The sequence below is a fragment of the Pteronotus mesoamericanus genome, unplaced genomic scaffold, assembly GCF_021234165.1.
Source record: "Pteronotus mesoamericanus isolate MK-2021 breed Mesoamerican mustached bat unplaced genomic scaffold, CSHL_Meso_final contig_59, whole genome shotgun sequence".
Lineage (NCBI taxonomy): Eukaryota > Metazoa > Chordata > Mammalia > Chiroptera > Mormoopidae > Pteronotus > Pteronotus mesoamericanus.
Window position 1 is genome coordinate 4,181,226 of NW_026555206.1, and position 23,445 is coordinate 4,204,670.

The 23,445-nt window shown below is 34.7% G+C and overlaps 1 protein-coding gene across 5 annotated transcripts in view; it reads left to right on the plus strand.

Moving 5' to 3' along the window:
* CCSER2 (coiled-coil serine rich protein 2) overlaps positions 1 to 23,445 on the plus strand; it is a 212,363-nt gene that overhangs the window by 139,529 nt on the left and 49,389 nt on the right. For all 5 annotated transcript variants that reach the window (XM_054580458.1, XM_054580460.1, XM_054580459.1 and 2 more), the window contains 3 exons: positions 8,468 to 8,551; positions 14,196 to 14,282; positions 17,266 to 17,355. In XM_054580458.1, coding sequence (XP_054436433.1) covers positions 8,468 to 8,551; positions 14,196 to 14,282; positions 17,266 to 17,355 — 261 coding nt within the window. The remainder of the gene's footprint in view (positions 1 to 8,467; positions 8,552 to 14,195; positions 14,283 to 17,265; positions 17,356 to 23,445) is intronic.

Genomic DNA, 23,445 nt, shown 5'->3' on the forward strand with positions numbered 1-23,445 from the left:
GGGTCCCAGTGTGGGAAAAGAAAGCCTCAAAACCTCTGGAGATAAAAACCTGTGGGGGTTGAGGTGGCAGGAGAAACTCCCAGCCTCACAGGAGAGTCCATTGGAGAGACCCACGGGGTCCTAGAAAGTACACAAACTCACCCACTGGGGAATCAGCACCAGAAGGGCCCAATTTGCTCGTGGGTAGCGGGAGAAGTGACTGAAAGCTGGAGGAGAGCCCAGGGAGGAAGCGGCATTGTTCCCTCTCAAACCCCTCCCCCACATACAGCGTCACAACTTAGTGACCTGGGTTGCACTGCCCTGGCAAATACCTAAGGCTCTGCCTCTCCGAACATACCAGGCATGCTGAAACAAAGAAGTATGGCCCAAGTGAAAGAACAGATCAAAGCTCCAAAAATAAAACTAAGCAATAAACAGATAGCCAGCCTATCAGATGCACAGTTCAAAACACTGGTAGTCTGGATGCTCACTGAATTGGTTGAGTAAGGTCGCAAAATGGAGGAAAAAGTGAAGGCTATGCAAAGTGACATAAAGAAAAATACACAGGGAATGAACAGTAATGGGAAGGAAACGGGAACTCAAATCAGCGATTGGGAGCAGAAGGAAGAGATAAACATTCAACCAGAACAGAATGAAGAAACAAGAATTCAAAAAAATGAGAGGCTTAGGAACCTCCAGGACAACTTTAAATGCTCCAACATCCAAATCATGGTGGTGCCAGAAGGAGAAGAGGAAGAGCAAGAAACTGAAAACTTATTTGAACAAATAATGAAGGAGAACTTCCCCAGTCTGGCCAAGGAAATGGACTTCTAGGAGATCGAGGAAGCTCAGAGACTTCCAAAGAAGTTGGACCCAACGGTGCACACACCAAAGCACATCATAATTATATTACCCAAGATTCGAGATAAGGAGAGAATCTTAAAAGCAGCACGAGGAAAGGAGACAGTTACCTACAAAGGAGTTCCCATAAGACTATCAGCTGATTTCTCAACAGAAACCTTGCAGGCAAGAAGGGGCTGGAAAGAAGTTTTCAAGTCATGGAAGCCAAGGACCTACATCCAAGATTACTGTATCCACCAAAGCTATCATTTAGAATGGAAGGGCAGATAAAGTGCTTCCCAGATAATGTCAAGTTAAAGGGTTCATCATCACCAAACCCTTATTATATGAAATGTTACAGGGATTCACCTGCGAAAAATATCAAAAATTATGAAGAGTAAAACAGGGGAGAGGGAGAGGGAAGTATGGGGGGGAGGTGCGTGAATCCAAAAGAATGAGGATAGTATAAGCAGCCTCTGGGACAACTTTAAGAGGTCTAACACTTGCGTTGTAGGGCAGCCAGAAGGAAAAGAGAAAGAGCAAGATAATGGAAATCTATTTGAAAAAATAATGAAAGAAAACTTCCCTAATTTGGTGAAGGAAATAGGAATGCAAGTCCTGGAAGCACAGAGAGTCCCAAACAAGATAGATGCAAAGACACTCACTCCAAGACACATCATAAGTAAAATGCCAAAGGTTAAAGATAAAGAGAGAATCTTAAAAGTGACAAGAGAAGTTAGTAACTAACAGAGGAGTTCCCATAAGACTGTCAGGTGATTCTTCAAAAGAAACTTTGCAGGATAGAAGGAACTGGCAAGAAATATTCAAAGTCATGAAAAGCAGGGACCTTCAGCCAAGATTGCTCTACCCAGCAAAGCTATCATTTAGAATTGAAGGACAGATAAAGAGTGTCCCAGGCAAGAAAAAACTAAACGAGTTCATCATCATGAAACCATTATTAAAGGTACTTATTTAAAAAATAAGACAGTGAAAACTCTGAGCAATAAAATGGCAATAAAAACAAATCTATCAACAATTGATTCTGAAAAACAAACTAAGCAAACAAGATGAAGAGAGACAGAATAATGGATACGGAGAGCATTTTGATGGTTGCCAGATGGGAGGAGGGTGTGGTGGAATGGGTGAAGAGGTGAAGGGATTAAGAAGTACAAATAGGTAGTTACAGAATTTGATGCAAAGTACAGTATAGGAAGAAAAGTGGCCAAGGAACTTACACCCCTGACCCATGGACATGAACAATTGCCTGAGGGACTGGGGGTTGCTGGGTGGAGGGGAGGCAATGGGGGACAAATCAAGACAACTGTAATAGCATAATCAATGTAATATAATTTAAAAAACAAAACAAAGATATGCCAGTCTCCAACAACCAGAGTCACTGGAGCTTTATTTTTAGGATTCACCAATGTGACTCCAAAATTATTAACACCAAAACTAAGGTTTGTATACATTAAAACAAAAAGAAAAGAGAGGCCCTTTAGAGCAGGATATAATATTGACACAAATAGAAATAGAGAGCCATAGAACAGAATAGAAAATCCAGAATTACATGCTTAAGTATCTACTAAAAAGCATTTGGACACAGAAGGTTTTTAAAGTAAATGCTGAGAAAAACTCAGTAGTTTAGAAGTAATTATTTAGTTTCTTGTTTTATACTGTGGTAAATTGAGGTATTTGTATTATATGTAGAAATTTTACTAAATTAGAAAAAATTTACAACTAATATTTTTAAATGTCAAAAGAAACTGATAGAAAAGGATATCCTGATTCTGATATGTATAAGTTTAATACTTACATTTAATTTTTACAAACACAGTTTGTAAATAATATTTGCTTATAATACAGGGTCCAGCAGAAGAATGCCTGAGTGTGGTTGGTAGGGTAATAATATGGGTGTAATAATTTATAGTTTTAATTTGAACATTTCACCTAAAATGTCATGTGGTGTGCCTGAGTGTGATATTGTTATATTACAGAACTATGTGCTTATGATATTGCAATAAAAAGGGGGTGTTATTTATGCTGGACCCTGTATTATAGGTGTATGCATAAATGACAACATTCTAGTCAATTTGAACATGTGTTACGTTTTTCTGTTTTAAAAATGTCTTTGTCCCAAACATCTGTTAGGATCACCTCATCTCCGAAGTACTCATTTAAAATCAGACTTTGTGAGTCTGAATTTTTTAAAGCCTCTCAATTGTTGTTTGAATCAGTAGATCTTAAATCTCATAGGTGAATTTTACAGTATTACTTAAAAATTATTCTCAGTGAACATTCTAAAGTCTGTGTGATGTGATACTGTTTTTTATCCATGTACTTTTGTTTTAAAAAAGTGACTTTGAAAAGAAAATGAAAAAATCGATCTCTCCCCTTTCACTATTCCCTTTCCTAAAATGCTTCTTGTGAATGCGTTTTATAATGTAACACATTATCCTCCTGAAACACAAGGGAGCTTTGTTGACATCACTGATGATGCTTGTCAGCAGAGGTGGGTCAGCACTGCCAAATTTTTGTTTGTCATTTCAAGTATTCATGTCCATTGCAGCTGCTCTGGAACTCATAGGAAAATCCCAGTTTTTACAAACTCCTGGAAGAACCACATGGGTAAGATGGAGTTTATTATAGGGTTATCCAGCAAGTTAATATATATAGAAAAGTTACATTATTAGAACAAAAGTTTACTATATGCTGTGTCAAAAAAGTAGAAGATGGTTTGCTGACAGTAGTCCCCTAATGCTCTTAAGAATAGAGGAAGGCTTATCTATCTTCCTGAATTTTTAATAAAATGCGACAAAAGAGTTAACAAACTTAAGGTTAACTGCATTCAAGTTAAGAAAATCCTAACTAGAACTTACATAAACTGCTGAGGCACTTCACTCAGTAATACCCAGAATACTTGGATAATCAGATAATTGTGAATTGCTCATATTTTGTACAGTGATGTGTTTTAGTTAAGTATTATTTTTCCATTTATTAATGCAAAATGCTTAGAATAAACAATGGCCATCAGTGTTCAATAAATATTAGCTTCTTAGTATGTGTAAAGTGAAACATGAACATTGCCATGCATGACTGTTATTCAGACTTTTTTTCAAAGAGGTTTTCTGTTCATTTTAAGGTTTCTGCCTAGCCCCTCTCCCCTCCCCCCATGTTGCTTACAGAAGCTTTTCTCAGACTGTTTCCTAATTTTGGCTTGGACACTTTTCATCTTAGTCAAGGTTTATTAGGAATACTACCATTGGTTAGTGTCAAGGTTGTATGGAGGAGAGATGGTATTATTAATTGATTCAGTTAGAGAGTATATTCATGATCTTTAAACTCTTGTGCTTTGATGAAAATAAAAGCTTTTTTCCTATTTGATCTCCTAGGTCTAGACTGCTAGACTGTTAAAAAAAACAGACTTTTCTTTGGCCGGGGGGAGGGGGGCATAGCAATAACTTAAACATTAATAACTCCCAGTTGTCTTTGGCTATATTACAAATTTATTTTATTTAGGATATTATTTTTCAGTTTTCAAAGAAAATTGGTTTGGTATATGGGGCTTTCACTTTTAATTGATTTCTAATCTTAGTACATTAATAATAAAGAATAATATCTATGATAAAAATTCTTTGCAATGTGTTGATATTTTCTTTGTGTTCTAAAGCAGAGAAAAGGGAAAACAACAACACTCACCAAAACATTTCCTTAGAGGGACACATAATACTTTAGCTTTTTCAGGGAAGAGGCAAAATTGAGGTTTTTATGTAGATATTTATAAAATCATTAAAAATGCAACCGTTAGAAATGTAAAAACCATTCTTAGTTCATGGATTGTAATTAAAATAGGCACTGGCCTATTTGTCCAATGAACCTTAGTTTGTTAGCGTCTTCTGGCTCAGAGCATGGTCATTTTTTGTGACTGCTCTGTGTTTGTTTGAATAAAATAGGTATTATCTATATATATGGTAATGGTATGTCTATTAAGCTTTTTAATTGTGTTGTATATATCTTATTTATTTTTACTAAATTATTGTCTTTGATCTGTGAGTTTCTGAGAATCATTTATTTCCTGTGGTAATTATGGATTTTTAAATTATCTTTTTATTTATTATTATTTATTTGTTTCTTAATTTATCTTTTATTCTTGTTCAAGTACAGTTGTCTCCATTTTCCTGCCACCACTTTCCTCTGTCCCATCCACCCCCACCTCCCACCCTCAATCCTTCCCTACTTTAACTTTGTCCTTGGGTCCTTTATACATGTTTCTTGACTTGACCCTTCCGCTTCTTTTTCTCTGTTACCTTCCTCGCTCCTCACCTTTGGTTACTGTCGGTTTGTTTTTTATTTGAATGTTGCTGGTTATATTTTGCTTGCTTGTTTTTAATTAGGTTCCACTTACAGGTGAGATCATATGGTATTTGTCTTTCCCTGCCTGGCTTATTTAGCTTAGCATAATGCTCTCCAGTTCCATCCATGCTGTCATGAAGGATAGTAGCTCTCTCTGCTGCTTAGTATTCCATTGTGTAAATATACCATAGTTTTCTGATCCACTCATTTACTGTTGGGCACTTAGGTTGCTTCCAGTACTTGGCTATTGTAAATTATGCTGCTATGAATATTGGGGTGCATAGGTTCTTTTGAATTGGTGTTTCAGGATTCTTAGGGTATAATCCCAGCAGTGGAATTGCTGGGTCAAAAGGCAGTTCCATTTTTAGTTTTGTGAGGAAATTCCAAACTGTTTTACACCGTATGCACCAGTCTTCATCCCCACTAAGAGTGCAGTAGGGTTCCCTTTTCTCCACAACCTCACCAGTACTTGTTTGAATTTTTCTTTTAGTGTCTTCAGGCTATTTTATTAGAACAGCAATGTGTCTTTATCTGCTGTTTCGCTTTCCTGAGTTTATTACCTGTAGTCAATTGTGATTAAAAAAATATTAAGTGAAAAATTCCAGATATGTCAAGAGAGAAGAACCGCATTCACATAATTTTTATTATAATCTATTATAATTATTTTTGTAATTTTATTATTTTTTAACAACTATTTTATTATTAGTTGTTAAGCTCTTATGTGCGTAATTTATAAATTAAACTTTATCACAGGTAGCTATGTATTGGGAAAGAATAGTGTACAGTACCGGGCAAAAGTAGGCTGACAGTTATGAGTATTTGGAACACAGAGTTTATTCTTATATTATTTATTAATTATTGTATTATTTATTATTATTATTAACCTACTTTTGCCTACCACTGTATATAGGGTTCAATGTAACCTGTGGTTTCAGGCATCGACTGTGAGTCTTAGAACATTTTTCCTGTAGATAAGGGAGGACTATTGTATGTATTATGGTAAATTTATGTTTACTCTATACATTTGTGTATAAATTACATAAATTTTTATGATTGGTACATCTTGGTAGATTGGAAATGTTCTCCATATACTTGATTTTTTTTTTTTTTTTTGTAGTAGAGAAACAGTCTGGTTGGGTTGAGGCTCCAAGTTCAAATTAGCTACCTTCAGATTGCGGTTTTAACATCAGTTCAAAGCATTTGCCATACTCTTCACCATCCAGAAGCTAGTTTAGATAATGAATAGTGGTCTTAGCTTGTTTCTGAGTGTTTGGTATGCTACTTAGAATCAGATCTAAGCAAGTGCTGCTCGAAATGAACCTAGAAATTTACATAGAATTTTCTGGCATCACTTTCCTGAGCTACCGGTGCTTTGTGGTCTGCCTGGTGTTATCTATATCCCTGAGCTCCTTTTTTTGAAAAAAGCTCCTTCACCTTGAAAGCTCATTTTTAAAAAAAAATCCTCTCCCAGGATATGTTTATTGATTTTAGAGAGAGAGGAAGGGAGAGAGAGAAAGAAACATTGATTGGTTGCCTCTCTGTGTGCCTCATCTGGTGACAGAACCTACAGCTTAGGTATGTGCCCTGACTGGGAATAGAACTTGTGACCTTTTGGTGTACCAAGTGATTCTCCAAACAACTGAGCTACCTGGCCAGTGTCTGAAAGCTGATGTTTCATATTTCCTATTCTGCTACAGAGTTCTCACAACTATACCCATGTCCAAGGCAAAGCAATGTGTGCTTCTGTGTCTCTCATTCTTTCCTGCTTTGCAGTGGGCAGAAAGATACAGATTTTTGGAAATGAGTCAAATTTTAAAGTCCCTCTTTTCTCAAATATATACTTGTATGTAGGCCTGTCCCTGGTTTTATATGTCAAGGCATTTCCAGCAGAAATGAACTTTTTACTGACATGAATCTTATAAAATTTTTCTTTAAAAAATTTTTTTAAGTTAGTGTTCTGAGAACATTTGTTATTCATTAGGTCATTGCCTCCCCTCTCAAGTAAGTTCTGAATGTCCATGTGACATCACCAATAAAAATGTAATTTATCCATGTTGGAAATTTGGCACTTACTCTTCATTGTCAATCAGTATTGCCTGATAACTTTTCTGTGTATACATTCCTAGGCCCCATCCCTAGAGATTTTGATTTTGTAGGTATACAGCACAATACATAAAGAAAATGACCTACATGTTTATGTCTCCTCTTTTAGCATTCTTGTTTTAATGCAAGATATTTTCATGGTTTGGGAGATTTCCTTGAGGGCAAATATGTCTGAGAAAGATTACAATGGTATTGCTCCTTGAAGGTTATTAACTCAGTGGGTTTCCCAAGGCAAGTAGGTACCATCTGAACAAACAAGGTCCAAATGAGTTGTACTGATTTGATTAGTGGCTCAGTTCTTCGTCATCACCCAGGTATTGATATATTCTTCACTGGTTCATCTTTCCTGTGGTTGTCTGTGAATCATTGAACCTGCCATTTCTTAGCTGGTTGTTCCCAAACCAGTTTGGCAGGGGATATGACTTAATATTGTCCTGTCATTTTCTTTATTGTGTTTAAGGATAAAAAGTTTAATTCTCTAAACATTTTTTTATTGAGGTGTAGCATATATACAGTAAACTGCTTAATGTGTACCAATCTTAAATATACAGCTCGATCTCTGCTATGTGTGCACTCTTGTAACCACCATATAGTCAAGACATAGATAGAACATTCTATCATCCTAGTAGGTGACTTAATGCTCCTTTCCCATCAGCAACCACTTCCCCGAGTCAACCACTGTTTTTCTGATTTCTAACACCATAAATTAGTTTTGCCTGTTCTTAGACTTCATATAAGATGCAAAATATATACTCATGTGTCTGGAATTTTTAATCAAATGATTTTTGTGTCCAGGCCTTGGCATTAAGTAATATTACTTAATATTACTGTTTCTGTCTCCTTAATGCTCCAAACACTGCAGCTAAACCAAAGCAGATTTAATGACTTTTATTTCACATTTTTTACAGGTGAATCTTAAAATTCTTTAGAAAATGTCTCATATTTCTTTTCCCACTCAAAGTTTCATTGGCTTTCTGCTTCACCCACTCATATAGTATGTTATTTATTGCCACAAATTTTTTTTGCCCTAGTTCTATTTTTCCCTCTGCCACATTTGGATAGATGAAAAGGAGATTCCTAATATCTTATTTTTCTCTTTGCCATGCTAGCATTTGGTCTGGGGTGAATTCAGGTAGAGTTGAATGCCTGAGGTTATTGTATGAATCTCATATTTTCCTTCTGTTCTTTCTGACAGCATGATGGAAGTGGTTCATTGCATGATATCCAGCTATCATTGCCATCTAGTCCGGAACCAGAAGATGGTGATCAAATATGTAAGGTATGACTAAGTAGTCATGTTAAATGTTGCGGAATTCTTTTTATTACCAAAATTATAAAGCAGCAAGAATTAAAACATTTACTAATAAATGTTATGAAACCTTTAACTTTGCTGTCTTGAGTTTAGACAGGTTTACTTTTAACTGTTGCTACCTTATTAAGTTAAAGTGGTATCCCTATGGGGCTTTAATTTGAATTTGTTTTATCAGTTGGATCATCATTTGTCCCTGTATTACTACTGGAACAGGGTACTTTCTATTTTAAATATCATTAAATTTTTAAAATTCTTTTTTTATAATTGTGAATAATAGTTTTCAAAATAAGACTACCAATAAAAATTAAAATGGTTAGTAGGTACTTCTTATCTATCATATCATAGCATTGAAGAGCTATACTGAAAAAGATTAATTTATCTTTATGGCCCCTTTAAAAGATATAATTATGCAGGGACATTTTAGGAAAAAGGCAGAGACAAATGTATTTGAAAAAATTAATTAATTAATTAAAAAAATAATTTCCATTTTTAGGTCTATTTTTAGTTAATAAGAATTTTTCTTTTGCAACTTTCTTTTTCTATCCTCACCTGAAGATACGCTCATTTATTTTAGAGAGGGGGGAAGGGAGAAAGACGAGCAAGAAGGGACATGAATTGGTTGTGTTTTGTACGCATGCCCCAACCAGGGACTGAATGTGCATCCTAGGCATGTGCCCTGTCCAGGAATCGAACCCCTGACCTTTCAGTTTGTGAAATGACAGCCAACCAACAGAGCCATACCGATCATGGCTCTTTTGCAACTATTTCTGAAGCATATATTTATTTCTTAAGTACACACAAGTATTCTTAATTTATTTAAATCTTAATTTATAAAATTTTTTTGCTCTTACGTTTTATTTCCAGGGCATGTTAGTCAGTGTTTGCTAGTCATCTGTGTTAACAAACAACCTTGAAACACTGGCACTTTACAATAAGAAAAGTTCGTTTCTCACATGTTATTTTTTAATATGTTAGATACTGGCTGTAGATCAACTGAGATTCTGTTTCATATGTTTTCTTCACTCTGGAACTCAGGCTGAAGGATCAGTCCCTACCTGTCCTGGAACATAGTGTGTTTGTACCTGATGGAGAAGAGCATTGGTAGAATCATATTTGATTATGCTTGGATGTAGCATATGTTACTTTCACAACAAACCAAGTGACCAAGCCTGTTTTAAGTAGTCAGAGAAGCATAGTTTTCTCACAGGATGTGGAGTGACTTATTGGGAACAGGATTGTATATAAAACAATTAAAATCTAAAGAATATAAGAGAGTAGTCACATCTGGTTATCTAATTATGGCTTTTCAACATGTGACCTACCTGCCTTTGCACACATTTCTTCTCATCGCTACGCTTCCATCATATTGTGAATATAATAATATTCTAAATCATCGAGTCTGCAACAGAATTTTTTTCTTAAAAAAAAAAAAGACTTGTAGCCCTGACTGTTGAGGCTCAATGGTTTAGGTGCTGGCCTGTGAATTGAAAGGTCAGTAGTTCAATTCCCAGTCAGGGTACATGCATGGGTTGCGGGCCAGGTCCCCAGTTGGGGGCATGTGAGAGACAACTGATTGATATATCTTGCATGTTTGTCTCCCTCTCTTTCTCACTGCTTTCCCCTCTCTCTAAAAGTAAATAAATAAAATCTTAAAAAAAAGAGGAAAAGACTTTTACATGCATACAAGTTGAGAACAATTGATTTATATGATTCTTGCAAAGCTGACATTTTTCCCCTGAATTCTTTTTTGTGAAAAGTTTTTTACATGTAAAGAAATTCTTTTTAAAGAAAAAGAAATTTAATTCCAACTTTTTTACTCCAGTATCTTCATTTTTTTCCCACTCTTTCTTTATTTGTCTAAATAATATTACATGATAGACATATTGTTACACAGTATGTCTCGCTTACTTCTTTTTTAATGTAAGATGCAATAGCGAGAGTCTCTCTCCAGTACACTAGACACTCTTTTACTTCCATCAGCAGATCCCCAGGTGTGTTTCCATCTCATCCAAAATGTTTTAGCAGTTCAATTTCAAATAATGCAAATACAGTGACTTGTATCATTACAAACTTAAAGTTTAAAATCTCCACTGGACCTGCCATCGCTTTTTCTCTCCGGACAACTCCCTCTCCCATCCCCCTGATGAATAAGCCCAGACAAACTCTCCTCAAGCCCCTTCCTCAGCCACTCTTCTCAACTTCTTGAGGTAGTGTTGTGTTCATCAAGAAAGATCTGCTACTTGCCATTCTGCCTTCTGACTTACCTGTAGCTATTGTCATTCTTATTCACTTTGTTCCAGCTACAGAGGAAAAGTGGCCACAATGCTGTGTAAGACCACCCATTCTTCTTGTGTTCTTGACTCTCTCTTCTACTGCTTAATTTACTTTCTCTTCATCCTCAGTTTATAAATTTCTGTATCTTTTCTGTCTTAAATTCAGTAAATCAAAAATAAACTTTCCCTTGACTCCCCTTAAGACCCTTTCCAGTAAATGTGGAAACATGGAAAAATGAAAATAGCAACTGATTTTAATGTTGTAGACATTTGGTGTGGGCTTTGACTTAAAAGCTTTTATCCCTTGGTTTTTGTATCACTTCTTTCTGCAATCCCTTACACCTTTTTTTCTCCCATTTCATTTGTAGGTTCCTTCTCTTCTTTAGAACGTAGATTTATATATTTGACCCAGTTCCCTTTGAACCATTTTCGATAATGATTTCACATATGAAATACTTGATAACAGGTAAAGTCTTTCTTCAACACTTGGTAATCCAGTTGCCCACTGGATATTTCCACTGTATGTCCCATCCACAGATACCTTTAATAATATAGTAAAAATTCACAAATATTTATTTTGGGGCATTTATCTACCTCTTCCGTTATTCTTCAGTGCTTTTAGTGGCACAATCATTTAACATATCACCCAGTTCTTTTAGTGGCACAGTCATTTACCCTATCACCCAATCTGGAAAAAAAAAGGTGTCACTCTTGACTGTGCCTCTGTGCTGTTCTCTCACATGAATCACCAAAAGCTCCCAACTCAGATTCTTCTCCTCTGCCTTCTCCCCCTATTATCACTGTCATGGGTGTGGCTCCTAGTTACCTGGAGTGTTACGTCTTCATAAGAAGTTCCCTAGCCTAGTTTTGTTGTTATTGTCAAATATAGCTTCCAAACAACTGTCAAAGACATCTCAAGTGCAAATTCATCTGTCATTCATGGCTTAGGTCATACTTCATACTCATGGTCCTTTATGGTCTGGCCATTGCCTAGTTATTAACCACATTGCTCTCCATTACTTAGCATAACCTTTGTGTGACAGTGCCTCTGCTTATAGGTCTCCGAATATGCTGTGCTTGTCCTCCTCTCTGTTTTGTTAAAATACCTAGAATCTGTTACCCTAAAATCCAAAGCCTGCCATACTTCTGTAACTTTGGAAATTTTTACCCATGCTTTAGGACTCCCCTGGAGTTAACCCATTCCCTGTTGTATTCTCCTTTGCTTATCTTTATGTATAAATCCTTAAAAGTAGTACTGTATAAAAGAAGTACTATATACATGTTGCTTAGAATGTTATTACTTCCCTACATTGTAATTTGATTTCATTTTTCTATCCTTTATTCCATCAAAATAGTGGCAGAACCTAGCAGCGACAAAATAATTGCTATATAATATTCCATCAAGTTGCTACATTGTATTTCAATTCATTTTTTCCCTTATAGAACAAGTGTAAATAGTAAACCTTCAGATAACACGTTGGTGTAAGTTTTCTCATACTTAGGATCATTTCTTTGGCAGGGATTCCTAAGAGTGGGCTAATCAAGTATTTTTATGACTCCTGTATATAACCATACTTTGTCCAGAAAGGTCAGTTGTGGTGTCTTATAATGTACCATATTTTTTTACAATCTTGTTAATCACAGTATTTCTCCCCCAAATTTAATGCCTATAAAATAATACCTTTAATGCTTTATATTTCTTCAATAAGTTAAATAGCAGTTTGCCAATTATTTGTATATTTATAAGAACTAGATGTTTGTCTTTTGGGGCCTAGAAAATGATGTTATGTGTTCGAACAGGCTTTTAATATTCTTGAGATATAAACTCTTTGTTGTTTCCTTAGGTTTTCACTAACTTTTAACTTTGATGTTAATTGTATAGATGCTTTAAAATTTTATGTAATTAAATATATTTATCATTTTTACTAGTTTCATTTGCCACGTAGCATAAAACTATATCCTTCATGATCTGCAATCTGTCTTTTTTTTAGTCTTGATTTTTGAATTTTAAAAATGTCTAAATTCTTAAATTTTACCTGGAAATCTTTTTATATACATATATTAAATAGTCCTTTCCAATTGTAGTATACATAGCATCATTTAAAAAATCTTTTCTTATCCATTGTCTATTTGCCATGTTAAAGTCTTTACAAAATGACCCTGGCTGGTGTGGCTCCGTGGACTGAGTACCAACCTGTGAACCACAGGGTCGCAGGTTCGATTCCCACTCAGGGCACATGCCTGTGTTGTGGACCAGGTCCCCAGGAGGGAGCATGTGAGAGGCAACCACACATTTATGTTTCTCTCCCTCTCTTTCTACCTCCCTTCCCCTTTCTCTAAAAATAAATAAATAAAATGTTTTTTAAAAAAAGTCTTTACAAAATGTCTATTTCTGATCTGTTAAAAAGAATGCAGTTTTTTTTTGTTGTTGTTGTTGTTCCCAACATATCTGAAGGAGGTGGCATACTTTGCTTGGGAACACATTATAATTACTTCCTTACATATTTTCCTGTCTGGAAAGATGATAGTATTATTCACATATATATTCTAATTTACTTGCTTCCATTAATTTCTCAGTATATATTTCTGGGTAGTTGAATAGTAGTAAACAAAATAACTAAAGCGTAATTATACTTTATACTTGGAAATGTAGCTGGATTCCTGCTTAACTTGACAATAGATTTCTATTTAATATTACTAGGAATTTCTTATAGATTAAGTTGAGAGGGTATTTTCCCTTTGATTCAGGTAGTTCTCAGAAAAATGGCTACTGGAAAAATATCTTCCCTGTTACCCTTCAGGCATATTTATCTTTCTGCTGATTTCTGAACCAGCCATGAAATAACTGTTCCTTTAGTTACACTGTTCTCTTTGCTTGTTGTGCCCTTCAATGACAGGCCCCTTTACACATCCCTTGAAATTTAGCTGGAGTTACTGTTTTGTATGTAATTTGCTGTACTATATGACCTATGTCCCAGTTTCCTTATATGTAAAATGGTGATAACAATACCTACCTCAGGGTTGTAGTCAGGATCGAATGCTTTGATACCTAACAGTACTTAGTTCTTGGCACCTTGTTAAGTACTCAATGAATGTTAGCTATTGCTCCTATTATTGTTCATTGTTTACATGTCAAACTCCATTAGACTATGAATTCATAGAATATTAAAATGTGTTTGGGGATCTTTTTTAGGTTAATAGCTGGAATATTTAAGAATAATTTTTCTCTTGAATGAACAAATCATTCATTTCTCAGTCTTCATCATTGATTTAATGTTTCTCACTAGGGTGTTTTAAATGCAGTTCAATACTTTATGTTAAATTTTTTAATGTTTCAGAATGAAGATTTATTAAATGAAATAAAACAACTTAAAGAGGAAATAAAGAAGAAAGATGAAAAAATCCAACTATTAGAACATCAGCTTGTAAGTATCATAGTTTGTAAAGAAGACTTTTTAAACTCAGCAATGTGTATTTTTTATAAAACTATAGCCAGAATTGAAATTTGACTTTGGTTTTGGCTTTCAGAGTTGCATTATTTTGTCCATTTATTTTCAGCAGCCTATGTTTTGGGATTTTGCACTTGATCTTAGCCAAAAGGCCGAGAAGCGATTGGGGGTTTTGAAATTCACCAATTTTACAATCATTCATTTTATTCATAAAGGCTAACTGTCTCTTCTTTGTGTGTTTTAAAGAAATGAATACTGGTGAGTTGAAAACAGGGCATTTTTCTCTCTGATAGCAGAATGAAACTGGGTGTCTGACTTAGGTATCTGTACACCTTTCGGTTAGAGGAAATGTTTCTTCTCCATGGATGATGTTAAATAGAATTTTCATAATTTTATAGTGGTTACAATTTCAAATGTAGTACCATATGAAAACAATATGTACAGTGCTTTGAAGTTAAAGATAATTTAGGTTGTAATATAACAGGCCAGGATAGCAAGAACATAATGGTATAAAAGTACAAATAGGCTAAGGAAAATCTTTGTTAAAAGTCAAAAGCATATTACTGACAAGTAGTTTCTCCAAATTATGGAAAACACAAATATTTGCCAAATCTTACTCTTAATATGACAGTACATGGACACAGAAGGGGAATTATTTCCAGAATTGCACTTATCAAGATAGAATAAGTAATGTGCTTGTACTAAGATAAATGCTTTACATTATCTTTCGTGTTCTTTAGTCACCTCCCATATATTTTGAAAGTTAAATCTTACTATAGTGAACACCTGGAGACTCCAAGTTGACCCTTGAATTGAACAACAAGGGATTGAAACTTTGTGGGTCCACTTATATGCAGGTTTTTTTTTTTTTTTAGCAATAAACATGCATAGTATTGTAAATGTATATTCTCTTCCTTATTATTTTTAAAATAATATTTTCTGTAGCTTTATTGAAAAAATATAGTATATAATGCATATAACATATGTGTTAATTGACTATTATTTATGTTATCCTTAAGACTTCCGGTCAACAGTAGGCTATTAGTAAAGTTTTGGGAGAATCAAACATTATATGCAGGTTTTCAACTGTGCAGGGGTTGGCACAACTGAACTCCACATTGTTCAAGAGTCAACTATATATTGAATTTTGTTTCAATGACTTATCTCATTTCTTAGGAATGAGAAATATATCTGTACTCCAAGAAATGGAAAATATTTCAGTACTACAGAGATTTTTTGTATTAATTAGATTTTATTTGTATATGGAAACTGGAGTGATCTAGTTGCAATCAAAGTAAATTTTGAATATTTGTAATTATTTTTAAAGTAGAAACTTAAAATTTTAACTTGATACAATAATCCAGGATTTGTTACACAGATTTTTCTACAAGGAAATATATTTACCTCTATTGAGATTATTTAACAAATACAAGGGGGTACCCTTCAAAAACCAGAATTACCTTGTGGATGGTGGGTCCCTTGTAGTACAGTCTTCCCCTGCTAGGTGAGTGTTCTAAGAACCCACCTGTATCCGTGTAACAGCTGGCATTCCTGTGAGAGGCTGTGTTCGGCTTCAGTGAATTTTTTTTGAACACTCAACATGTTTGCCCATTTCATGACGGATGATTTATGAGAACATGTGCCCACACCACACTGAGTGTGCGACAGTTTTTGACCAAAAATGAAACAACACCCGTGCCCCACCCTCCTTGTTCACCATTCTTGCCCTGAGCGACTTCGTTTCCCTGAGGATGAAAAAAGTGCTCAAAGGGAAACATTTTGCCAGTGTAGAATAGATGAAACCAAAAATGGCAGAAGCACTAAAAGGCATCAAAATCAATGAGTTAAAAAACTGTTTTGAGCAATGAAAAGAACATCTCAATAGGTGTATTGCATCAAAAGAAGAGTACTTTGAAGGTGACTGAAGTTTAAACATATAAGAATAAATATACAATTTTTTATAAATAAATTTCGAGGGGGGGAGGTTTGGGTCCCCCTTCATAGTATGGTTATATTCCAAATTCACACTAAGGAGAATTTCTCATTATTAGTCTTTCCATTTTTTTTAGAAGATTTTCTTTATTTATTTTCAGAGAAAAGGGAAGTGAGGGATAGAAGCATTGATTGGTTGCCTCTCACACAACCCCCACTTGGGGACTTCTCCTGCAACCCAGGCATGTGCCCTAACCAGGAATTGATCAAACTGGCAACCTTTCAATTTGCAGGCTGGTGCTCATTCCACTCACTGAGCCACACCAGCCAGGGCAGTCTTTTCTTTTTTCTTTTTCTTCCTTCAAAAACTTCGTATATATTTGGAAGACCAAAGTTTACACAATAGATACATTACTTTATGTTGTATGGATGACTAAATGAGTATGCTTTGAGTGGAATTATAGTTAGAGAATTCATTTGTGAACTGAGATGCTAAGATATATCTTATCAAAGGGCAGAGTTCCTTCAAAGTATTCCAGTCCAATAAAGTCAGCACATCATTAAAGGAACTTAAAAGTACTAGACATGGGAAAAGACAGTCTTACTTGCAGGCTGGTGGTATTCAGTATCCAGTAGAATACAGTCAAAAATGAACTTAAAATATTGTGCTGCAGTTATTGTAATAACCCTAATAGTTTAGGGAAATACTTAAATTCTTGCAGTTATATTCTTTACATACTATATATTGTTATATATATTTTCCATTCGTATACATAGTACTGTATATATTTAGATGCATAAAATTACAGGTAGTGGTAAGAGATTGCCAAAGGTAATTTTGACTATTCAAAATTTTAGCCTTCTGGATGACTGGAGAACCCAATCTCTGAATAAGATGGAAGATTACCTGATAGATCTTGATGTCTGCCCCTCTTTTTTTAACCCCCTAAGAGAGACCCAAATTACTTTGTATATGTAGGTATGTATGAAGTATTAAACCAGTATATAAATTTGTGTTTTTGTTCAGGCAACTCGATGTAACTGTCACCAAAAACCTAAAGAGGAAAAAGGCACATATGCTGATAAATATACCCAAACACCCTGGAGAAGAATTCCTGTAAGTAGCATATATCCATAACCCTTTCTGTTGTCACTTAACTATTTTGATGTTTTGTTTCACCTATTTTTTTTTACTCTAGTCTTTAAAAATTTTGAATTTGCAGTGGTTGTTGATTTCTTCCAAGTAAGTCATTTTTTTCTTGTCTCTTAGGCATTTATGTGCTTTCTAAAGCTTTTTCTTGTGTGTCTTACATAAGTGAGTGTGCATTTAATAGCTTTTCTATTCTGCATATTGTAACTCATTTTATTTGAGCGTCTAGTCTCTTCTCACTGCCTATATTTATTTATAAGAGTAGTATTTCCCCGTACCCTTAAAGAAACAGGAGTCCAAAATGCAGACTTGCCTCTTTGGCAGCATATGACTCTGTGAAAATCTATCATGCCATATATTCTTTTATTTGTTGAAATTTTCAAATATATTTTATTATTATGATTACTCATATTTTTCAAATGTTGAGGCTGTTAGGAAGTATAAATACATTAGGATATAGACAGTAAAGATTATGTTTTAGACACAGTTAGGGAATGTTTTATTCTAAACAGTAGAAAATAACCATGTAGTCTGTCCTTTGTCGTTTTTCAAAAAGAATATATCTCAGAACATATTTAGTGCTAAAATACACTGACCATAATTTAATCTGAGTTTTTCTCAATTTAGTTCAGGTTGTGTCTGAGCCAGAGAATCATCATATGGCCATCAATTATCATTATCCTATTGTGTAGTGCTAAGTAATAGATAGTTCTTGTTTAGAGAGTGCCTAATAAGCCAGCCTTGACTCTTGTTCTGCCTTATTGTAGCAGTGGAATCCTAGTAACACAAATGAACGGGGAGCTATAATGGCTAATATAATCAACAATCCACTTTTTGAAACAGGTGTAGGACTTTAAAGTTTATAAAATACCTATTTCTTTTCATTCAATTAGCAACTTTTGTGTGCTCTTCAAAAATATAAATGCCAATAATTTATTCAGCAAAAATTTGGTGAGTCTCCTCCATCTCAGCAAGGCTTTGTGGAAGGAAATACACAGACAAGTAAGGGGATTCCTCCATTAATCAGTTTAATAAAGGAACTGGTGATATAAAGTTTAGTAAGTTCTATAAGGTTCAAAAGATTGGGAAAGTCTAGTTGGAAGAATCAAGAAGCATAGTGAAGAAGGTGACAGTAGTATTGAATCATAGACATAGAACGCAAAAAATGCCAGTAGATAGAGGTGATGGAAGATTTCTTTAAAGTCAGAGGATGTGGAAACTTAATCTGTTTGGAAACAATTGTAAAATGAAAGACCATGCTTCTTGTTTCTAAATTTAGTTTTGGGTTTTCCAAATTTCTCCAAGTATCTTGGCAGGGATGTTTGTGTCTCCTGACATGGTTACTAAGTAAATTGGTGGTTTCATTGCATGTGAACAGTTCTATTTTACCATCCTCCTGGGAGTCTTGGTAATATCTCTGGCTCCCTCAACTTCACTGTTTTGGAAACCGGCTATCATTTGTAAGCATGCTCAACAGTCAAAAATAAATGGTGTAGAACACACCAAGACATTCCTGAATATACTCCTGAATTAGCTTTACTATGACCCTGGGTAAACTGAAGATCAAATTTTCAGCCTAGCCCACTTAACAAACCCAGACTTTAGGATTCCTTATTATCTATTACTCTAGAAATCACCTGGCTGAATACCTTTGCTTTATAGGTAAGGTAACAAAAAAACAGGGAGGTTAAATGGCATTTTAAAGTTTCCATAATTAACCAGTAGCTGAACTAGTACTGTTAACTTCAGACTGCTGGCTTTTAGTCCAAGGCTCCTTTCCCCCGAAGCACACTGAAGAGCCTTGAAGGATAGAGAGAGGAAATGGGAGATATATTCTTGGTAAAAGAAACAATACAAATAAAGACAAAGAGGTGGGAAGATACAGTTGGGCAATAGTAAGTATATTATAGTATGATTTTGGCAGGAACACATATATGTTTAGAGAAATAGTTGAAGTTAGTGTTAAAGTTCATTTGAAGGTAGAATTTAAAATTTTATCCAGGAATTACTGGGAAAAACAGCTATATTTATTTAAACAAATAATTACATATATTTATTTAATTACTTAAATGTTAATTAAATGTTAATCTTAAATTTTTATTTTATTCTCTGATTTTATGTTCTTTGGACTTTGTTGGATTCATTTAAAATAAATTATTTTGGAAACCATTTATTATAATAACAAAAACTTTACTTTTTTATTTTAAAAAGTTACACCTGATTCTACATGTTCTTTTTTTTAGCAAGAACACAACATATTTAAACAAGATGTTGATAATGGGGATGCAGAGACACAGTGGGACTCATCTTTGACCACATCTAGTTTGTTAGGTGGTTATTTGGGGGATCAAAACATGTTACATTAAAAAAAAATTCCCCAAGTTTAGTGTAGGTAAATATGTTTTTTTTGGATCTCGTTAACCCTTTGGGGAGATTGAAAGTAAAAATTCGAGTACTTGTTCTTCATTATTCCCTATAATGGAACCTTTAAATGCCCTTCTTGAGATTCTCTCAGTTAGTTGAGGATTACAGAATCAATCTAAGAGATTTGTGAGGCTTAGTAAATATTTCCTGTGAACATTTCCTGGAACAGAAGGAAGAAATCTGGCTGCAGTGGAAGGCAGAGAAGGATAGTAGAGGAGAGAGTTACTGCCTATAATACTTCGTTAGCGACCATTTAAGATATGTAAAGAAACTTCTTAAAAAATAGACATCTCAGTCAGAATCTGTCAGAAGAAGGACAATGGCAGACCACCAACAGCAGCAGAGCAATTAAATTTGAATGTTGAGCCCAACAAATTGATATAAATTTTTTCAAAAGAAGTTTGGTATCACCTAAATGCTGCAAATAGATTTTTCAAAGTAGTGAACCAACAAGAAATAAACCAGAGAATAAAATAAGTCAGTAGAATAGGGGAAAGGAGGAAAAGCAGATACTAACTGTTGATTCACAGATATTTGTGTGCCTGCTCTATCCTGGGCACTGTCCTAATCTGAGAGTATGAACATGAAAAAGGTATATACAATCCCAGCACTCAGGATACTTACTCAAATGTGTCTAAAATGGTATTAAGCTCACTCTTTCCTACATCTGAAAAAGCTGTACCAAATCTCCCGAGAGACAAAAAGCTGCCCAGGTTTATGCTATGTGGTTTTAGCAGTCCATTATGATAAACCATAGAAAATATCTGTAGTATGTAAAATTTTATCCTGGGAGATAAAATGAAATGTTAAATGCAAGAAACAGTATAACTCAAAGATTTGTCTTAGAGCACTTTCTCCTTAGTTCTTTTTCTTTTATATCATGTGCCTTCCCGAATTAGAAGTGGGCAGCATTATTTGTTAATTATTATATGAGATTAATGTCCTGATTTTAATTAGATATGCCATTTTCTCCCAATGAGAGAGATGTCACATTACTATTCATATGTATTTCCAAAGGGAATTAAGGAATTTATTTCTTTGTCAAGGTCTTTTATTTATAGTCGCTATTAGTTATATTCAAAATATGCCACTAAAAGTATTTTAAGTGAATTATACACTTAATTATACACTTACTTGTATTTAAACAAGATTTATGATGTGGTCATACAATTATTTTTAAATTGTTTAATGTTTAGTCAATATGAGATATTGACCATTGAATATGGCCTGTGTTTCAATGAGTTCAGTGCTGACAGGTACCATCTATGTTGCTGAGACATTACATTCCATGCTCTGATTTCTCTTCAGGTCGCATAAATCTTTTGCCTTTTACATTCCACTGCATGTCTCTTACACTGATTTTATCAACAATAATACTGTGACTTTCATGGCTGGATCTAAAACCAATAACTGAGAAATGGAATTGTTTTTCAAGGCTAGGAACAAATTACATATGTCTATTATAGCAGCAATTGATTTATCTTGTCATAAATTTTAGGGTATCTAAATCTGTGTCCTCCATTACAAAATACTAGAATGATTGAGAAGGCATTTTTGAAATCACTGAAAGAAGCAGTTTGTCTGCAGTGCAGTTAGAAAACAAAGGATAGCCCCTAAGTTTTCTACTACTAGGATTCCCTTCATTTATGTAATATAATGTACAGTTTAATTTACTGATTTGTACATTAGAGTGCAGGCAGGACATAGAGAGATTTTACAGTTAGGATTTAATGTTAGATAGCAGTCAGGACATGGAGAAGCATCATGATCAAATCAGTTTCAGAAGAAATCAGTCAGCTTTCCTAAGGTAGTAAAAGAGGTAAAAGAAGTTGCTCCTCTTTTAGTCTGTGCTAGCTGAGTGATAATTTTATTGTGACTTTATTTGCTGGAACATTCTAACTTTTTCTTAGGTAATACAAAAACATTTCTACAGGTGTTTTAAAAATTGCTATTTTTTAAATGTCAAATGTAACTAAAGTTTTCTTTTTGCCCCTGGAGAATGTGTCTTTAGTGGTATGCTCTGAAACTGCCAAAAAGTTACATTACTATTCCTTATATAACAGAAAATAATACTATTTCTCTTACTCAGTCCTAAAATTTCTAAACAAATATAGCTGTCTTGATCATTTGGAGCAGTGACATATCAATGACCTTCAGCAAAGCCCACCTATGAAACAAGTTGGATTATGTAGGGCCAGGGAGAATGCACAGTGTGAGGAACCATCTCAAAAAAAGTATGTCAGAAAGAACCTTTTATAGTATCTGAGCTTTTCCTGGGTGACTGGAAGCAGGGGTTTGCTCAGATTAGATACTATCAGAAAGTGGAAAAGTTCAGTGTGTTTTGTAAATGTGAAAAAGGTACAGTGACCTTGTTTTTACTCTCTACTTACATAAAGCTATGAAGAGGTCTCATTTTGTTTCATGTTATTAAAGCCTCAGAGTAACTTTTGTATTCTGTGAGATCGTTTATGAGATCAGTTCTGGACACAAGGGGCTGCTTGTTATCTTTCTCAGAAGGAACCTACATTGCATGGATTAAATAAAATTCTACCAACCAGATGAAATTTCTTGTACTATTACAACTCTGTATTATTTGGATTGTTATTACCTCTCTATATTTTAAAATCACTTACTGTATTTTGTCATGAGTTAGTGTACTTATGGTAAAAGTAATGATTTACATGAGAATATTGGGAGAAAAGGGAGAAATTTGGAGAGTTACACTTGGATCACATTATGGAGACTTAGATATTAGACTGAGAACTTTCCACTTAATTTTGTAGCCAAAAGATTCTAGCAGGGAACAGGCTTAACCATGTTTTGCTACAAGAAAAATATAATGTGAGAGGAGAAACTATCTTGTGGCAGGAATTTTGTCTCATTTCTCTACCAGTGCTTAACACAGGGATCCAGCAGGAGTGAATTAATCCTAGTGAGCACAGAATGAAGGTCAGGAAGGTATTATAATAGCCCAGGCAAGAGAAGATGAGGACTGACCTCTGATTATTTATCCCTCATGGAGACAGAGAGAAGGTCACAGACAGAATCTTTTATCTTGGTATGAGATTGGATGAGAACAACGTGAAGAATGGAAACCTGGATGGCTGGGAAGATGGCATGTCAGTCATAAAACAGGAAAACCTAGATAAAGGATTTTATTAGGGAAGGAAACTATTGAAGGATAAGGAGGGACATATATGTATATGAATGTATATGAATGGGAGGGGCCAAAAACCAATTTATTTATTAAAAATTCTGTATTTAATTCTTATATGTTTAAACTTCAGTCACCTTCATATACTCTTTATTTGATGCAATACACCTATAGAAACCTTTTTCCCACTGCTCTACACAGTTTTTGAACTTGTGGGTTTTGATGTCTTTTAGTGCTTCTGCCGCTTTTTGTTTCACCTCTTCCACATCGACAAAATGTTTCCCTTTGAGGACTTTTTTCATCTGGGGGAATAAAAAAGTCAGTTGGAGAAAGATGGGGTGAATAGGGAGAGTGGGGCACAGGGGTCATTTTGTTTTTGGTCAAAAACTGTTGAACACTCAGTACCGTGTGGGCAGGTGTGCTCATAAATCACCCACCATGAAATGGGCAAACACTTGAAAGAGCGTTCAAAAAAAATT